At 46.2% G+C, this 18,061-nt stretch overlaps 1 protein-coding gene and 1 long non-coding RNA gene across 4 annotated transcripts in view; one reads left to right on the top strand and one right to left on the bottom strand.

Annotated features, from left to right (window-relative positions):
* Positions 1–84: 84 nt before the first annotated feature.
* LOC106014352 (uncharacterized) lies at positions 85–3,025 on the bottom strand. 3 transcript variants are annotated; one of them, XR_011807367.1, is made up of 3 exons: positions 2,886–3,025; positions 1,769–1,885; positions 85–1,684 (listed from the first exon to the last, which is right to left on the bottom strand). It is a non-coding gene; the product is annotated as an uncharacterized lncRNA (long non-coding RNA). The 3 variants fall into 3 exon arrangements; XR_011807368.1 differs by having other exon boundaries at positions 85–1,680; positions 1,823–1,885; XR_011807370.1 differs by lacking the exon at positions 2,886–3,025 and adding an exon at positions 2,216–2,418 and having other exon boundaries at positions 85–1,680; positions 1,823–1,885.
* The window catches only part of PPM1H (protein phosphatase, Mg2+/Mn2+ dependent 1H), a 138,099-nt gene continuing 122,612 nt past the window's right edge, over positions 2,575–18,061 (top strand). Inside the window, exon 1 of the mRNA XM_038173265.2 lies at positions 2,575–3,131. Within this exon, the coding sequence (XP_038029193.1) occupies positions 2,878–3,131 (254 nt within the window). The 5' untranslated portion in view covers positions 2,575–2,877. The remainder of the gene's footprint in view (positions 3,132–18,061) is intronic.

Below are 18,061 nucleotides of genomic sequence, written 5' to 3'. Positions count from 1 at the left end.
AAAAGCACAGCAAACGAAGACTAAAACAGGCAAGCAAGGTGAGGTATAAACAATGTACAGGCAAGTACAAGAATCACACTGAAATAAATATATATTTTTATTAATTAATAAATTATAAAATAAATTCCATAATCCTTTAGGAAACACGAATATATCCAATGGCTTGCATAGTCTGGTGCCTTTTATGAGACAGGAGTTGCATATTCTGTAATAGAAACAAAGAAGGGCCTGTCCCAGACATTTATTTTCATCAGAAAATGTGGAAACATGTTGACTCAAAGCACATTCACTGGTCCAACCACTCCACACAATATGCCCTCTGCTCAAGCATCCCATATACCCAAAAGACAGAGCCAAAGTCCTCGGAGCCACATGGATCCTGCAAACTTTTCAATTTTTTAAAGTGAACTTTGTTACAGTTCTTTAAAAAGTGCCCAGAAAAGCCGTGGTATCTGCAACCTTGGTTACACAGAAAACTCAACTGGACAAGATTCTGGACAATGGGATATAATTTTAAAGTTGGCCCTTCTTTGACAAAGAAGTTGGAGCACATGATCATTAGAAGCCCTTTCCAATCAGAATTATTCTATTATTCTGTAAAGATCTTGAGCATTCTCTGCATAATATTTTTTTTTTCATCGTGAGTAAAATGCTGTTGAATTTGTCAAATGTTGATTATAATGCATGGCAAGGTGACATAATACAGTGCAGATCCCTCAAAGTGCTGCGTGTGAATGTGTCTCTAGCTCCATGACGTGGTTAGCCATTCAGAGAGAAAATTATATTTATCTCAATTTCACAAATACGTTTGTATTAAAAAAAAAAAATCAAACCTGTCATCTTTTCTTTGCATTAGTCATGGGATAGCAGAAAGAGAGAGTCAGTTTTCAAATAGTGACATTGAGAATTTAGCCTGAAAATTTGATGTGAATTGAATACCCAGACATTTCAAGGTCTGCCCACCACAAAAGATGTCTGGCTTGGACCTGATGGACCTCAGGCTGAGCGATTTGAAGAACTTGCTCAGATCTGCCAGGCCTGACTTCCTTTGAGAAGTGGGGCTTCACCTTTGACTCAGAAGTGAACAACACGATCCTCTTTCCTCAAAGAGAACTGAAATCAAAGCATCTCTATACATTTCATTATGGAAAGGTCACATCATAGCTGTTTTATCTGCATAGCGTTCTTGTGTCAGAGGCAAACAACCCCAGAATTTCAAATAGCGCACAGATTTGTTCTGAATGGCGAGCTGTTAAGCTGTCTCCCCATATGTCTGATCTGAGCTTTTCCTTCTCATCTTGCAGAGACGATCATTTAAATTCTAACAAGTCTATACATACTCTCTTACATTTCTCCCTCACGTTTTGTGCAGAATGGTGACCACAAGTGGGGCAGGAGGACAAACACTCATCCTCTCTGAGTTCTTGTCAATGGTATTTTTTGAAGCCGTGTGTCAGATATACTGCAAAATTCAGTCAGCTGGCACAGCCTCTCCAAGAGTGTATGTGATAACCTGTGAGGAGCTCGACTTTTACACAGAAAAAATGAGCCTCTTCAGGATACATGTCAAGTTCTGCTCATGTCCCTCTTCTCACTCCTGTCTTCCTCAGACAGCAGGCTGTTATGGCAGTAGTGAGGCAAGTGGCACTGGATTGCTGCTCGAGGAAGAACATTGGCCATCTAGCTGAAAAAGGAGAGGAGAGGGATTATCCTCAGGTGGATGGGGCCAGCAGTGAACTGAACTGGGCAAATCAAATACCGTACGGACCACTGAATAGAGTAACCAGGGGTTTGGGGTCAGCCCTGGTCACCTCAGACTTGCCTTCCTCTGTCACGTGTGGATTGGATGAACTGCTGCCTGTTACAGCACTCAGACAAAGGACCCCTGGAAAAAAAAAAAAAAAAATATATATATATATATATATATTTAACAATCCTTTTATTTCTCTCTTTTTTCTTTTCTTTTTTTTTTCTTTTTTATTTTCTTTAAAGTTATGACCTCTGCAACATAACCAGGAAACAAAGCAAAACAAACAGAAATGCATGAATGGCAGAGTTACAAGGTGTCCTTACGTTGTTATCAAGCGGTTAGTTATTAATATCAAGTAGTTGATAAACCTAGGAGAGGTTTACTGTTCCCCAAAATACCTCTACCAATCCAGGTTAAATAAGAGATGTGAAAAATAACCACTTCCTCCGAAATCCGGGTGTATACCTGCTTCAGTGTTTAACCTGGGGTGGGAATTGTCCCGATTAACTGGATTCCGCCCCACGGGTCGCTGCCTCCTGGTGACTTACAGCCCGGCACCCCCAGCCCTGTGCCCCCTCCACCGCCTTGGCTGCGGGCCAGCAGACAAAACTTCCCCGTCCCCCACCCTGCGGGCACCCGGGCTCGCCCCTCGGCCCCGGCATCCTCCCGCTGCACCCACCGCGGCTCCCGGGGCCCGGAGCGACCCCTCGGGGTTAGCGGGGGGGAGCGGGGCCCCGCGGCCCCCAGGTGGCTCTGCCCGGGGGCGGCCCCGGCGTGGGCGGCCCCGCTCGGCCCGGCCCCGCCCGCCGCGCACCTGCCGGGGGCCGGGGGCCGGCCGGGAGCTCCGGCGGTGCCGCAGGAGGAGCAGGAAGCGCCGTGGCGAACCCAGCCTCGCCATCACATGACTCAGCAGCCGCCGCCACCGGGCTGAGTCCAGCCGGGAGGGGGAAACCTGCCGCTGCCATGAGCCCGCCGCCCCGCCGCCCCTGAGCCTGCGGCACCCGGCTCGGCTCGGCGCGGCTCGGCGCGGCTCGGCTCCGCGGCGCGGCTCGGCCCGGAGCCCCCCCTCCCCGGTGCGGGGTTGCGGCGGGGGCTCCCCCGTGGCGGGGGGGGGCTCCCGGGGTACTATGCTCACCCGGGTCAAGTCCGCCGTGGCCAATTTCATGGGCGGCATCATGGCTGGCAGCGCGGGCGGCGAGCACGGCGGGGGAGGCGGCGGCGGCGGCGGCTCCGAGCTGCCCTTGCGCTTCCCCTACGGCAGACCCGAGTTCCTGGGGCTGTCCCCGGACGAGGTGGAGTGCTCCGCCGACCACATCGCCCGGCCCATCCTCATCCTCAGCAAGGACACCCGCCGCCTGCCCTGGACCACGGGCTACGCCGAGTGAGTACGGCGCCGGCGGGCAGGTGGGGGGCGGCCGGCAGCGCCCTGCTCCGCCCTGCCCTGCCCTCAGCACCCCCTGTCCTCCCCCCCTCCAGGCCTGCACGGAGCCCGAGGGCAAGGGGAGCCCGTTTGGGGGCAGTGGGGGGGCATCCGCGGTGCCCTGTCCCCCCCTAAAGGCGTTGGTGCCCCCCCAAGGAGGAGGGGGTGAGGCCGGAGCCCTGCCGGGGCTGGGGAGCGGAGGGGCTGTGGGCAGGGAGCTCGGCTCGTGTGGGTGCTGCCTGCACGCCACAAGGGCTGGGATGGGGTCTGCGGGCAAATCCGTGTGCACCCAGCAAGATGTAAGTCACACGGGTGGCCGGCTGCTTCTTCACAAAGTGCCCCCAGCTTGGGGGAAGGCGTGAGGGACGCGAGCTCTGAACTGATGGAAATAATCCTAAAAGCGGGCTTCCCCAGCAGCTCCTTGCTGTGATCAGTGCCATGCTGTTTGCTTCGGAGGGTGCCCAGCTGGGACCGGTGGTAGCCCTGAGCGCAAGCGACGTGGGTGCACCTCAAGCACTGTCTGCAGGCGAAGGGCAGCGCTCGTTTGGATGCAGCTCCTCGTCCCGCTGGCAAGGGCAGCGGCTGCGGAGGCAAGGCACGTCCTTGCACTTGACTCCTGTACCAGCACACATTGCTGCTTTGGTGATGCTGGGAGCAGGGCCGAGTATTTGATGTCTCCCGGCTGCCGTCTCCAAGTCCTGACTGTGCCGTTCACATCACTCCTACCTGGCAGCTTGCTGAAGTCCCACCAAAGGAGCTCTTCCAAGCTACCAGCTCTTTTGCCATACCGTCTCTTTGGGCATCCGTGAATTCCCAGCAAAGCTGCCGCAAACACTACAGAGAAGGCTGTGTGTTGCTAATGAGCAATTGCTAGCTTTATTTAAAAGGTTGATATGAGTTGCTGCATCATCGGGGACGCTGAAATAGGAAGGGAGTTTTAAAGAATTTCAGATTGGATTGTTCTCCTCAGATTATTAAGGAATTGAATATGCTGCTGAGCGAATTCCCTAGGAACTATAAGTTGAAACGTTTAAAAGTAAGCTCTGATTGTTCCGCTACTATAATAGTCCCTTAAAAAGCAGTTCTTTACCAAAGCAAGTAAGTGCTGCTATTTTTAGCTTACGTGAGGTGCTGTGGCTTTCAGCAAGCAGCTGTAATTGCAGGTTGGTGACGGAGCGGCAGGGAGGCTCTCCGGCTCCCAGGTCTGCGCATCCACCGCTACCGGCAGCCTCTGCCCGGGACTGCCGGGGAAGGAAAATGAGGATGCTGGAAGGGGAAGGCCAGGGGAGACCCTGTAGCTGAAACCTGCAGTTCGGGGGGGAGTGTTTGGAGACAAGGTAGCCAGCTCTGGTGATAGTGAAAGGAGGATGTGCCAGGCTCACTTTCAAATACCTCTTCTGAGCTTTGAGCAGTTTGGTTAATTGGAAGGCATAAAAAAGTTACTGTCCTTCGTTGTTCCTACTGTTATCTCTGTGAAAAGAGATTAGCCTTTTGCTCTGTTTGTTTTTCTTTTTTTTATCTCATCCCCTCCCAGTGCAGTCCTGGCTGCAGTAACTGACTTGCATGGAGCAGAGCTCAAGGGGGGTACTGCTGCCTTAAGGGAAGAGAAGAGCTTGTGGAAGTGCTACTAGGCTGCTCCCAGAAACATCCCTCTGCACTTCCAAAATGGGGCTTGGTTGTAACCAGAAGATGTCAAAATGCTCACTGCGCTGTAGCTAAGAAGAAAACAGTGCTACCAAAATTATGTTGTCATCCAAAGATGAAGCAATGCAACAGACATAATGCACAAAGAAAAAGAAGGAAATAAGGACAAAATTGGGTTTTGTCAAATTTGACTTTTTTTTTTTTTTCCCAGCACTCCCCCCCTCAAGCTGTTACCAGGCTGTCTGAAGATAATTGCAAGATTCACTTGGTGGTATATATTGAAAATACCTGTTTTCCTTTTGGAATGCATTTGAATTATATGGAGAAAATAAAGGAAAAAAAGAAACAGGAAGGTCAAATTACTATTATACATATTCTTAAGTTTGTTTGCTCAGAGGGATTCAGGGGAGGAAGTACTTTTATACCATTACTTAGCATTGTGTTAGAATCTGTATTAAGGAAACTACCAGAGCAGTGCTTGCCTCTCAGTGCAGTACAAATGAGCACTTGCAAGAATGTCAGGGGCAGGCTTGGCGTCCTCACCAGCAGCTGGTGACATGCGAAGGGCAGCAGTTTAATTCGTGTTTTACTAGTTTGTTGGCAGTGATAGCTCCGGGCTCTGAGTTTTTTTTATTCCTTGAAGTTAAAGAGAGGTTTGCAGTAGGCTTGGAAGATGGAGATTTAGCCCTGGAGAGACTTTGTGCTGCCTTTATTGAGTCTTTACTGGTGTCATGGGCTGTGCACAGCAGGGATGGAGTTGCTGGATTTATGCTCTGTGGCCAGTGCATGTCTTGCTGTCTTTGGGAGGAAATTTTGGCTCGGAGAACAGATCACCTGGATGCCTTGGCTCGGGACGGCGTTTGCTGTGTTCATGTTCTTTAGTTGTAAAAGCGTGTCAGTGTGCTGATGATACTGGAGCTCCCTCATGTCTGTTTCATCCAAGCTGGAGAATGTGTTTTGGGGTTAGAGCTGGTTCCTGTGCTGGACTAAAGCAGTCCAAGTCCACTAAATATATATATATATTTTCAGGGACTTTCTCTTGTTTCTTTGGTTCCTGAGGACAGGGATTTCTTACCACCTTAGACAGTGACAAAGAAGCCCACCGTATTCTTTTTTTCTTCTCCTTAGCATCTGTGTTACATGCCTGTTCATCAGACTTGTCCCCCTGGAACAAGCACTGGTCCTTCCCTTTTTCTATCTTTGCTCATACTGAGCTTTTTTTGTAATAGATATTTTTGCAATATTGCTCATCCATGTCATATATTTTAAGTAGGTAATTTAAAAAATAAGTTATCTCTGTGGTGTTATGCAGTGAAATGTAAATTAGCATTTAATTTTTATTATTAGCTTCCCCTCTTTCAGTGTGATAATTATTATGCAAAGCATGTAGGCAGGCAAATGAAATCTTCAAAAACATAGTCAATGCTGGCATAAAATATCATTGCTTCCTGAAATTTCAGTGGGAATCCCATAGGGAATCAGCTTTCTGTAGTGAGCAGACTGAAAATTGCCTCCCAAAACATCTGTCCTGTTACTCCCGTGGAAGACCTGAGACCCTGAATTTCAATTCTTGATCTACAGAATAGCAAAAGGCAAGTAGATGTTTCAAAAAGATACTGCAGGCAGTCAACAAACCCCATAGAAATGAAATGAGTTGTCCCACGTCTAGTCAGCTTTTTGATTGTCCTTAGAGGTATCAATTTGTTTAGAAACACTTTTTATTTATGTATTTATTTTTTAAATCAAGGACATCCCTGACATAACTCCGCTGAATGTGGTTAGCTAACATGCATTGGGAATGACCCAGGGAGTGAGCAGTCTGTTAACAAACATTCCTTTAAGTCTGCCTTTAATCCAGAGGGGTAAGGAGATTTGCTGCTCTCTGAAGAGTTCAGTGATTTATTTGTGTGGGGGGAGTCCTGCCTGACACTGCATTTGCTCGTTGCCTCCCTGTCCTCCAAAGCATCTGTGCTCCAAGGCTGAAGGCCTCCTCTGATCTGCACCTCGAGCTGCTTTCTGAGCATCTGCTTGGATTGCCCTGTTACCAGGAGGAAAACTTCTGTAGTTCCTCTCTCTGCTTGGCTTTAGCATGCTGTGACCTCTTTCCTGTGGTTTCTGCTAAGCTGCCATCAGCCCCAGTGCTAAACTCCAAATGTAGCCGGCCCAGTAGAGGCAGCAGCAGAGCTGGAGGACATAGCATTGAACGGCTTGGGTAGTGTTTGCCTGCCTGAACTTTGCCCATAACATCATTTTTTTCACCTTTTTCTCTATCTGTCCTGTTCCTGCTTTGAACATCAGTAGGGTGGAGCAGAGCCTTCCTCTCCTGGCTGAATTACCTGGGCTACAGATAGCACTTACACAAATCTGATCCTGAGTTTGTAATTGACGAAGAAATAGCCTTATTCTGGTGAAGTTGCAAAGAAACTGCAACTGAATAACATTTTGTGATAGAAAAACAAAGCCTGAGTCATTTTCCACTTGTATTGAATGTGGATGTGCGTTTCTGGTGGTCCATAATTTAGTGCTGCAATTGCTTTTCTAAATAATGAGTCCTGGGGGTGGGATCATAGCTAGATTTTCCAGTATCACATGCTTTCTTCTCTTCTCCCTACTCTTACCTTCCTATCATCTCTTTGGAGACTAGTATCAAAAGGTACCATTAAATGCACTTAATAGGATATTTAAGGGAAATGTGGAAACAGGCTCATATGTTGTCTGTGACTTTATGCAAGGGCTTGTTTTGCTTTTTTTAATTTCTAAATGCCGCTCTAGATATCTGTGCAGTTCCAAGTCATAATAGGTAGCTAGAAACTAGGCCTTTGCGGTATGTATGCATCTTGGCTTTATAAAATCAATTTAGTATCCCAGCGGTGCCTTTAGTTTGATGAGCCACAAAGTCCAGGCTCTTTTTTCCATAACGTTACATTTCAGAAGGCTTGCAACGCTGTGGTTTCTCTGCTCTGCAGGCCTGCAGTAGCAATTACATCTGCTCTGTGGTGTGGTGACTGCTGGCCCGTAATGGATGTGGAGTTGTAGGTGAAGTATGACCACCGTGTCCTTCGACAGTGTTATTCCAGAGGCACGTTGTTACAGCAATAATTTAAGCTTAAAATGAAAAAGGCAAAGGGTGGGATGGAGAAGGGAAGCTTATGGATTATTTTTTTTCCACTCCAAGTATTGGTTCTTTGGTAAGGCTGATGTTGCATCATATTTTCTCACGCTGTGTTACTTAGCTTATAAGAAATGAATGTACGCAGGGATTGAGTGAAGGATTTTTAATAAAATCATTTCCATCCACTTTCGGTCGTCAGAAATTTTAGGTTGGCACAATCAAGCCCAAACTTGTTGATTTTCAGGGTTAAAATAACAAAGAAGTAGTTTTCCCCCTGAAGTACCTTCCACCTTCTGTCTAGACTGAGCTGTTTATACAAATGCTGAGCCTTGCAGTAACCCTCTGAGGTAGGTGAAAGCTCCCCACGTCTGTGAGGTGGGATAAACCAAGGCACAGAAACTGCTTGTCCGGAGTTGGGCAGCGGATAGCGGAGGACTTGCAGCTCCCGATCCCTTATCCTGATGCCCATCGCCTGCTAATAGCAGCATTTGGCTCCTGTGAATTGCAAGTTATGTTCTCCTTTCTGGGAGCCAGTCTTTCGAACCGTCAGCTGGGAGCATGACTCATCCCCTGCCTGTAAACAGGTTTCTTGTGTGTGTTCTGCTTGGTACAGATTTCAGGGGGATAGCGTGCCCGGAAAAAGGAATACCTTTTTTGTCTTGTTCTCTTTGCCTTTTTCCTCAGGTTGAATACACAGAAATAATGAATTACTTTCCTTTTTAAACTTTTAAAAATACTGTTTACTTTCCCCCCTATATCTGGATAAAATCATGTTCCTTATTTTTTTCTGTAGTTCAGAAGACAGGACTGAATAGGGACCTGATGGATGAGCTAAAAATTCAAATCCCATATGTGTACCTAAAGAGGCCTGAACACTCTTCCTGTGAACGAATTATTCTTTTATGCATAATATAATCTTAACTTTAAATAGGAATTTGGCAACGTGTATTAAGCCTGGGCCTGTATGAATCAGCCTACAGAAACCTCATGGTAGTTGTAAGAGCTTCAGAAATCCCTCTCCTTGTGTAAGAGCTGATACCATAACATTTAATATTTATGTAATGGCTCTAATCTGCCAAGTGTCTTGCAAATAATAACTTCAGAACAGCCCCGGAGAAGAATATACATGTGCAAATCGTCCTGCTGCTTCAGATGAAGAAACTGAGGCAGTGAGGATAAGCTCTGGCAAGGGGGGGGGGAGTTACGAATGTGGAAAATGAGTCCTGAGTTTGAAGTTGCGTGCTTGGACGACACAATTTTTCCTGCCTTTCTGTGCTTGGCTTTTCCTATGTGGTCTCTGGTTTCTTCGAACTAGTTGGGAGGGAGGGCAGGGGGAAAGGGTAAATCATGTGCTCTGGTGTTTTTAATGTTGTCTAAATTGCATGCACATGATTCCTAAAGAGACAAGTAGGAAATCCATCCCTCTGTGCTGTGTTTCGTGCTGTTGGCCCCAGGGGCTGAGGACCGCTGCTGTCTGAGGAGCTCGCTTGAGCTTGGTCCCAGCTCCCAAAATGGGAGGGCATCTGTGTCTTCCCGGGCAGTTTTGGTTTGCCCAATTTCACCAGGCTCTGTTAGTGATCGGTGAGTGCTCTGGCTTGGCTCTTTTCTGTCTGATACAGCTGCGTTGTTCAGGAAGGTACGTGCTATAAGGAAACCTGACAGGGCTGTGCCCCCGAGGGTGAACCTCTTCCAGCCCGTGAGTGTGATCAAATGAAACATGCTTGCGTTAACCTTGAAGGGAAGCAGAGCTGCAAAGCACAGCTCATCCCTGTGACAGGGCCCGTGTATTACATGAGGAAGAAATATGGTTTGTGGGTTTAAGGACAGGTTGGTCAGTTCTTCGTTGAGCCGAATCCTGAATATGACTCGTGATTGAACTTGCTGCTCTAAAATGCAAGACATTGTGCTGGGCAACTCAGCGTTAACTGTGCTTTTTATTATTTCTTAACTCTCTAAGGACCTTTTTTCCTCCCAGTGAAGCAGGAGGAGGAAGATGATGTGTAACACTTGGTTCCCATTTGGCCAGTTACATTCACCAAGTAGGGTTTAGGTTTGGGATGGCTATATGCAGTACGTGGCACTGTCCCCAGAGTTTTCCCTGCCCCCTCATTAGGTGGAGCAGAAAGGGTTTTGGTTTCAAGTATTCAGCCTACAAAACTGTTGGACATAGTGGAGAAGTCCCAGCTTGTGTCCAACCCCTGCAATCCAAACCCAACAGGCGTGGGGTGGGATTTTTACTGCATAGGAATTAAAGAGCTTGAAGAACGCAAGAGGGAGGCCAGCATGTCCGTGGCAGTGGTGTTGCTGGTTTCACCCATGGCCTTCTTGCATGGTTCCCCCTCCAGCAGGAGGTGTCTGTTGTATCCTGCCAAACATGCTGATGGTTGGAGGGGGCAGGCGACGCTGGTGAATGCAGGAGGTTGGAGAGAGGCTCTGAGCAGGAGGGTAGGTGTTGGCAAGGTGTAGCTGGGGAAAACCAAAATATGGACCCTGTGTACTGCTCCACACTCATGCTGATTCAAAACAAACAACCCTCCTCCCCCCACACACACACACCACAAATAAAAAATAAAACATAAAAGGGTTATTAACCAGTGTTGCTGTGGCAGGGGTGCAGCTCTGGCATGAGGCAGGGTGGCAGTTCTCCTCTTATGGGATTCATATTTGATCATCTGTTACTATGACTTGTGTTCAGCTTCATTTAATTTCTTCATCTTTCTTTCCTTTAATACCAAAGGTCGCATTAACACCTCACAGTCTTGATGGCTGTGGTGGTGCTCCTCCCAGATGGTTGCCATCTCTGAGACAGGCAGGGAGCGAACGGGCCTGGTCCTCCACGGGGAAGCAGCAGTTGCACTAACCTCTTTCTCCCCTGGTGCAGAGAGATCAGGATGAGGCTGTCCCATCGGTTCACTCCTGATAGTGTCAGGTTGTTATTAACTTCGCTGGGCATCTCCTGTGCTGGAGGAGGAATGCTGTCAGATCCTGTTGGCTCCGCACACTTTCTTCTCATGGAAGCAGACCCCGGGTCCTGATGGTCACTGTGGCTGAGGTGGATAATCGCTATCAATCTTTTTTTTTTTTTTTTTTTTTTTCCCCTTACCCACAATTTATTTTTGAACTGCTACCATAGGATGTTTAATCCTGGCTGACTGTTTCTGATGCCATTCAGGCTCTGTCTTCAGCGTGGCTTGTGGTTGTGATAGCACACTGATATGAGCTGGTGCAGGTAGATGGGCCTTGCTTTTCAGGGAGAGAGGGTTGGGGAAGGAGTGGGAAACATACATTTGTGTATGCTTTCCATGTGGGATTCTCTTCTAATAAGAGAAGAAACAGGCTGAGCTTTGATTGCATCTTTTGCTGCTCTGTTTTTGCATCGTAAGCAATTAGTTTGGAGAGGGGGCAGCATCTGTGTGCTTTGAAGTAGAAGAGCAAACTGCTATTTGTGTGTTAGTCCACAGTGGTTTTATGGACCATGTTCTGAAGTCCTGAATACCACTGCTTCAGAAATCTTATGGCAGTGTCCTGGACTCGCATTAGAGGTCTCCAAGGTTGTCTAAGGATCCTCTTGTAGTCATAGCTCTGTTTACAAAGTCTTTCCAGTTAAATTCTTCTATTAAACTGCTGGTCCTGCAGCTAGGCTACTTTTACACTGTCCTGCCTGTGCCTCTGCTCCTTTACACAAAGGTACTGACAGAGATGAGGTCTCTTTTAAATCTTGCTCCTCCCATGAGCCTTTCCGAATTTCCCAGTTTGTTCTGTCCTTTATGGCCCGTTATAATTTGTGCTCTCCGAGCTTCCTGCAGAAAGGTGCAAGAAATCCAATTCCAGCCAAGCAAGCTCTTTTATTTATTTATTTATTTTTGCCAACATTGATTCATTGAGACTAAGTGTTGTTTGTCTGTCTTTAGGTACATGTCAGAGGCCTCCTTAGAAACAGATGGTGCACAGTGCATGGCTGGAATGTCACAAAATTTCTACCAAGCAGAACTAATGGTCTGGTCCCTGGTGAAGTCTGCAGCAGGATGCAGGACGCATCTCCAACTCCTGTCTGGGACACTGCTCTGTTTTGTGGAATAGTCTAAGGGGAAGAAATGTTACCCCTGTGTTCTCCTGAGGTCTCAGTGCCCTCAGCTATAGCAGGTCACTGTGCAGACAGACATGCTGCTGGCTGGGATCTGTCGGGTCTTCCAGAAATGGCAGCTTCAGCCTTTACCCAGCTGTGAAACACTTGATACACCTTCTCTGGGGTGAAATAGGATCCCTTGTGCTGCAAGCTGCCCGGCACTTGGAAGGCTGAGAAAACGGTGTGGGTATTGCTGCTCTGAGTAGGGAGGCTTTTTGTTAGGTTTTGGAGGATGCAGTTTGAGAGATCAGTGAGTTTCCCAAAGTGGCAATGATAATGAATGAAATGATGATGGTTATCATTATTTAACCCCCCCCCCTCCCCCCCCCACCACCCCGCCATTTTGAGGGAAGTTTGTTGTTGTGTTTTTTTTCCCCTTGGTTGTGGACTTTTTTCCTTTTTGGTTGGTCATGAGGAGGAGAAAATGAGAAGCTGTGAGTCCAATAGAGAGAAGCAAGACTTCCTGCAGTATCTGTTTGGGAAACATGTTCCTGACATGGCTGCAGGCCCCAGGGCTGTCACCAGGAGCCAAGCCCTGTCCCGTGAGTGCAGTTTGCAAATTGTTGCAAGGCGAGAGCCACCCTGTTCAATCTGTCACATCCCAGCTGCCTGCACATGCCAGGTTTGCTGAGCAGCATGGAGGTGCTCAAGGGTGCACATTTCCTTGCATCTTTGTTGGTTTTAGGAGATGTGCAAGGGGTTTAGTGCACCCCTTGCCCTCAGACCCCATTAATACCCTGGCTCAGCTTCTGTGCAAGCTCCCTGGCATTTAGAGTGCAGGTCTTAGGTTTTTGTTTATTTGTTCAGCAGTATGTGATGCTTTGCAGAAGTCTGTGCAGTACAACTGAGTTCCTTAAATTACTGCTTATAAGTATGTGTGGTTTCTGGTGCTTTTGTTTTTTTTTTTTTGAAACAGAATTTTAGAGGGTGTTTTTTGTTTGTTTGTTTTACCCAAATCTATTTTAAATATCTTTGTTTCAGGTGTGAACGTTGAATTTTTGTGCTAAAGCTGAATCTACAACACAGTTCAAACTAGGTTTTTGTTTCTCTATGCTTCGCTTATTTGTAGGTGTCTTGATTGAAAAAGGAAATTGTCTTCTCCCCCTCCCCCCCCTCCATTTCTTTCCAGGGACTTCCTCATTGGATTTTAGTTCAAACTTTTAAAAAAAGTTTTCCTTCAGAAATTTAAAGAGCTGTAGGTTGAAACCTGCTCAGTGTATTTGGTGCTTCTGAGGATGGAGTATACCTTTCAATTCAGATAGGTGGGTGTTCAGAAATAAGAAATACTGATCTTAAAGCTAACTCCAATGAATATTGTTGCTTAAATCATCACATACATCAGAGCTTTCTGAGTTGTTCTGAAATGAGCAATTTCAGAATATCTGCAGAATATATTTTCCTCCCATCTTCCCTCCCTTCCTACAAAAACGTGTTTTTCAACTATTCTCCTACATCTTCTGAAGGCAAGAACTTTAAATCAGGCACACGTGCTCTAGCCCAGCGTTATCAGGAAATATGGTAGATAAGAAAATACATAGGGCCACTTCTTTAGGCTGGGGCTCCCTCCAGTGTACTTCTCAATGTCATTTTAAGGTCTCTCTGTCCCTCTCCAGTAGTGCAAAGCTGGGAATTACAGCCAAGCGAGCGCCTTCAGCAACCCCTCTGGCATAATCCCCTAAAACCCAGGTCTGTGGATTGTAATTCTATTAGCTGTTAATCAAATGAAGTCGGGAAGAATGCAGCTGGCATGCAGGAATGTGGGAAGTTCTCTATCTCTGGCTGTAATCCTGCCTTTAGAGAAAAAAAAAAGTTATAGGCTAATGTGATTAACTGTAATCCCATTCTTGCTGGGTTCGAGAGAAGTGCCTGATGCCTACATCACCAGCTAGCTCTGTGGAGCACCCGAAGGGCTTCTGTGGAGGGGCTGGCAATTGTCTTCCTGCTCAGCTGGTTGTCTTTGAAAAAAGACAGTGGCAAGAGAGAAATGAACTGTCATAGTTGGCACTTTCTACTCTTTGTTGCTCAGTGTAATTTAGAAATCTGAAACCAAGAGGATGGAAGTGAAAACATAAAAGGAGCATAATCCTTTCAGGTAGCTGTGTATGCTTAAGCACGGGCAAGAAGCAACTTATACATACACTGCAAGTTGCTCTTTGGAGCTTTGTAGACCCAAAGGTTTATGTTAGAATACTATTATTTGCTAGTATGTTATTGCTGCTGACCGAATCGCTTTTCTGTGTTGGTTTTGTTTGTTTGGTCCCTTGTCTACATAAAAATAAATAAATAAAGCTTTTATTAAGAGACTTTTACTTTGCATGAAGTGAATTACCTGGGGAATTTTTTCCCATTGGGGTGTGTGTTTTTCCTTTTAGTGCTAAGCTGACTTCTCTTGAGAGGCTGGTTTGAGGTGTTAGCAACCCGGCTGGGGTAGGAGAGAGGTAGGGCTCTTCACAAAAGGAATGGAAAATGCTTCTGTTGCATGTAAGGGCAGCAGAGCACAAACAATGAGGTGCTCTGGGGACAAAGATCATCTTTTTGCTGTGTGAAACGCAAAGTGCAACCTGAGATGGATGTCTTTCAATGCTACATCACTTGCTAACAACTGGTCGCATTCAAAGCTTGGGTGCTGTCTGGGGCAGGTGGTGGCCTCTGGGAGCAGTGGGGTTGTCGGCGCTGCCACTGCTGGGGCTTGTCCCAGTTTCCGGGGGACTCAAAGGATGAAGTATGAGGAAGCTGTGGAAGCAGGCAGAAAGGCGTCTTGTTCACATCTTGCTCGTTTGCTGGACAAATTGAAAATAAGTGTGGCTAATCTCAGAGTCAGATGCTACATGAGGCCTATAGAGTGAGTTCTGGAGAGGAGTGAGGCATAAAGACTGAGCTCATTGCTTTCTTAAACAGCAGATTAGAGACGTGCAGTTTTGCTCAGTCTCTACGTTGCAGTGAGTTGAGGCTTCCCCTTGTCTTCCCATCAAGTTCCCTCCCCCACCAGCATGTGTATGGTGGTGTTAGGTGGGGAAGCCCTGGTGGTGGTGGCTGTCCTAGGTCCTGGGAAGAGCAGAGGGATGCAGGCCCCACTGGAAGGATGGCCTGGTTCAAGCTGTAACCTGCACATCCAGCTCCCCGAAGGAATGCAAAGTGGGAGCAGAGTCACCAAGTGAGCTAAAAAGGAGTATTAATTTGGTGCTTAGTTGGCCTCAGGTGTCAGTCCCCTCATCATCAGTTCAAATGTTTGCAAAAAGTAGGAGGGGTGGGAGAGACGATGCTGCAATCTGCAACAAAATGCTGTAGTGTTAATCCAATCACCAGGTAGACTTAGTCAATTTGGTATTTGGAGAGATTGTGCCAGACTGCCTTGTTTACACTTAGTTTAATGACAAGCATAAGGCATGCTGCTTCTCTTGCGGTTGCTTACAGAAGTTTGGTACGTGGTGTTGGTACTGCACACCCTCCTCTACTGCAAGCACACCTCTTGAGGCTATCGTGTAAATAAATGAGGGGCGTTAAATAAAGAAACAAAACCAACAGATAATTGAAGGGAAAGGTTTTGTTCTTTCATCTTTTGAAACTTTGCTGTATTTCCTATAGAATTTGGAAAGACTAGGTGAGTAACTAGGTGGGTGTAATCTTGGAGAAATACAGTGGTGGTTGGCAAAGCTGATTTGAACTAGTTACACGGGTATGCATTTTAAAATTAGCCCTTTTAGAATCCTTCTAGGGAGCTACCAAAAATAGTTGCTCAGGGTATAGTCAAAAAGCCAAAGAAAATGTTAGCATACAAGGGAAGTGGGATGCAATAGTGGAAAATAAATTGCCTCTGTAGAAGTCTGCATTTAAAACACTGTTGAGAATAGTGTTCATCCTTAATTATGGGCAAAGCTTAAAAGGAGAAATAATGACTATGGAAAAAGTAATTAGGAAATGCAGAGGAGTTGGAAGAGAAGGAATAGAAAGCAAGCCTTATGAAACCAGGAGAGAGCATGCTGAAGGTAGGCTAAATATTTTAGTATCAGGGGAAATGTTTAACAGGAATAGAAACCCCTATCACAGGCTGTAAACAGTGATAAAAGATGATGCCTCTCTGTAACTTAGAGTTATATAGACAGAGCTCATTGTGTGAGGACATACAGTGGTGAAAGGCTTGTGACAGGTCAGGGCCTTCTGTGTCAGAGTGCCCAGAGGCCTCGGATCAGTTGGTGAAACTATTGTTAGAGGTAGGTGTCATGAAAACCCGGAGGCTTTTTAATGTATTTTAAGGAAGATAAAACATCTCATGCTCTGCTGCTTGGCAGATGACTCTACTGGGCATTGAGGGAATTACTCTGCTATGGCTGGGTTCATTCCTGCATTAACCTGGCATTTCTCACAGTTCCACTGGGAATAGCGAGTCTGCAGCTGCAAGCAGGGTGCAATTAGGGGGCACAAACTGAGCTGCCCTGAAAAATCCTCCCAAGTGTGTTTCCATTTAGAATGACAGTCCAACCTGTGGGAGAAGGCCCTTCCATGGAGACTGCAGTAGAAATTGAAAATGGCAGCACAAATTGTACTGAAAAGCGGTGTGTAGATATTCTGCATTGGAAGGAAATTCCTTCTTAAAAGCTCTTCTAGGGGTAGGCTGACAAGTCTTTGTTTTAGTAGTCCGTAGTTAAGTACAACAGAAAGCAATTTTTTTTTGTTTGAGGATGAATGTGTTTACTTTATGGAATCCTAAAATAAGAGCTTTTCCCATGCTCTGTAGCATCTTAGTCTTCATCTTTCTGTTCTTATGCAATATTTTAGCCTGCATTCCTGAAACAAAATGCAAAAGAAATATATGCAAATAGCTATCCTGTTCTGTTCTCTTACTGGATGTGCTGTTGAGACCCCAGCCTCTGGCAGTGTCACAGAGCTGTGAGCTTCTACACCGCTCTCCCCAGCCTTGCAGGAGTGCCACTAGGAAAATACTTTATAAAAAATAAAATAAACTTACTGCACCAGTGAGCAGTAAAGCATTGTTACAGGCAGGCTGTAAGGCTGATGCCACAAAGGTGCATGAGTAGCGAATAGAATAGTCAGAAAGAATCGTTCAACAAATAGCTCTGTCTGGAGGAATGGCAAGAGGGTCTTGACTTTTAAAATGAGAATGGGGTTTGAAAAGTATTTCCTGTGTGAGGGTTTTAACAAGACCTGAAGGAACCAAAATATCTCCAGTGAAAGTCATACTAGCAAGCAGCATGGAGCAGGCAGGGTTTGCTCTCGGCTGAGAGGCACTTGCTGTACAAAAGCACCTAGCACCGGCAGTGGCATGTCACGCAGCAGGGTGAGGAGTATAAGTCATGTATGGAGGTAACGTTGCATTTTGCAGGAGAGCTCATCTTAACCGGAATTAAAAGGATGTTTGTGTAGGCAGAGATGGGGGCAGTGTTATTTCAGGGAATTGAAAAACACGGTGGAGTTTTCATACAGCAGGCGTGAAGTAAGCTTGTTTGGGAACACTGCTGCTAGAGCATCTTCATGAGCTATTACTCTCTTACATGTGAAACAGTGAAGCAAACACTATCTATAGATAAGAGCTTACGCAATATTCTTCAGCAAACTTGGTTGTAAATCAAATAGAAAATAAACCTGGTAAGCTGCCTGAATTTAGCTATGCAGAAAGTCAACCTTTGGGGATATGGGAGGAAATGTGATTGCAGACTTATGTCAAATGAGTTTTAACCTGTTGTTTTAAGAAACAGCATGAAATCTGAACAAAAAACCTCAGATGTAAGAAATATGTAATACACTTCCAGATCACAGAATCACAGAATTGTCTAGGTTGGAAGAGACCTCAAGAGTCCAACCTCTGACCTAACACTAACAAGTCCTCCACTAAACCATATCACTAAGTTCAACACCTAAACGGTGTTGAATTTACACAGATAGCTTTGTGGATACCCTTTCCACAAGACTTGATCTGCTTTAGATGGCTTGTAGGAAATGTACCCCTTTCTCCTATGTTTGTTCACCTGCAGCCCTGTGGGATGGAGAGTT

The sequence above is a fragment of the Anas platyrhynchos genome, chromosome 1 (assembly GCF_047663525.1).
Source record: "Anas platyrhynchos isolate ZD024472 breed Pekin duck chromosome 1, IASCAAS_PekinDuck_T2T, whole genome shotgun sequence".
NCBI lineage: Eukaryota > Metazoa > Chordata > Aves > Anseriformes > Anatidae > Anas > Anas platyrhynchos.
Note: the sequence above shows the minus strand (reverse complement) of the source record. Positions and strands in the feature narration are given on the sequence as shown.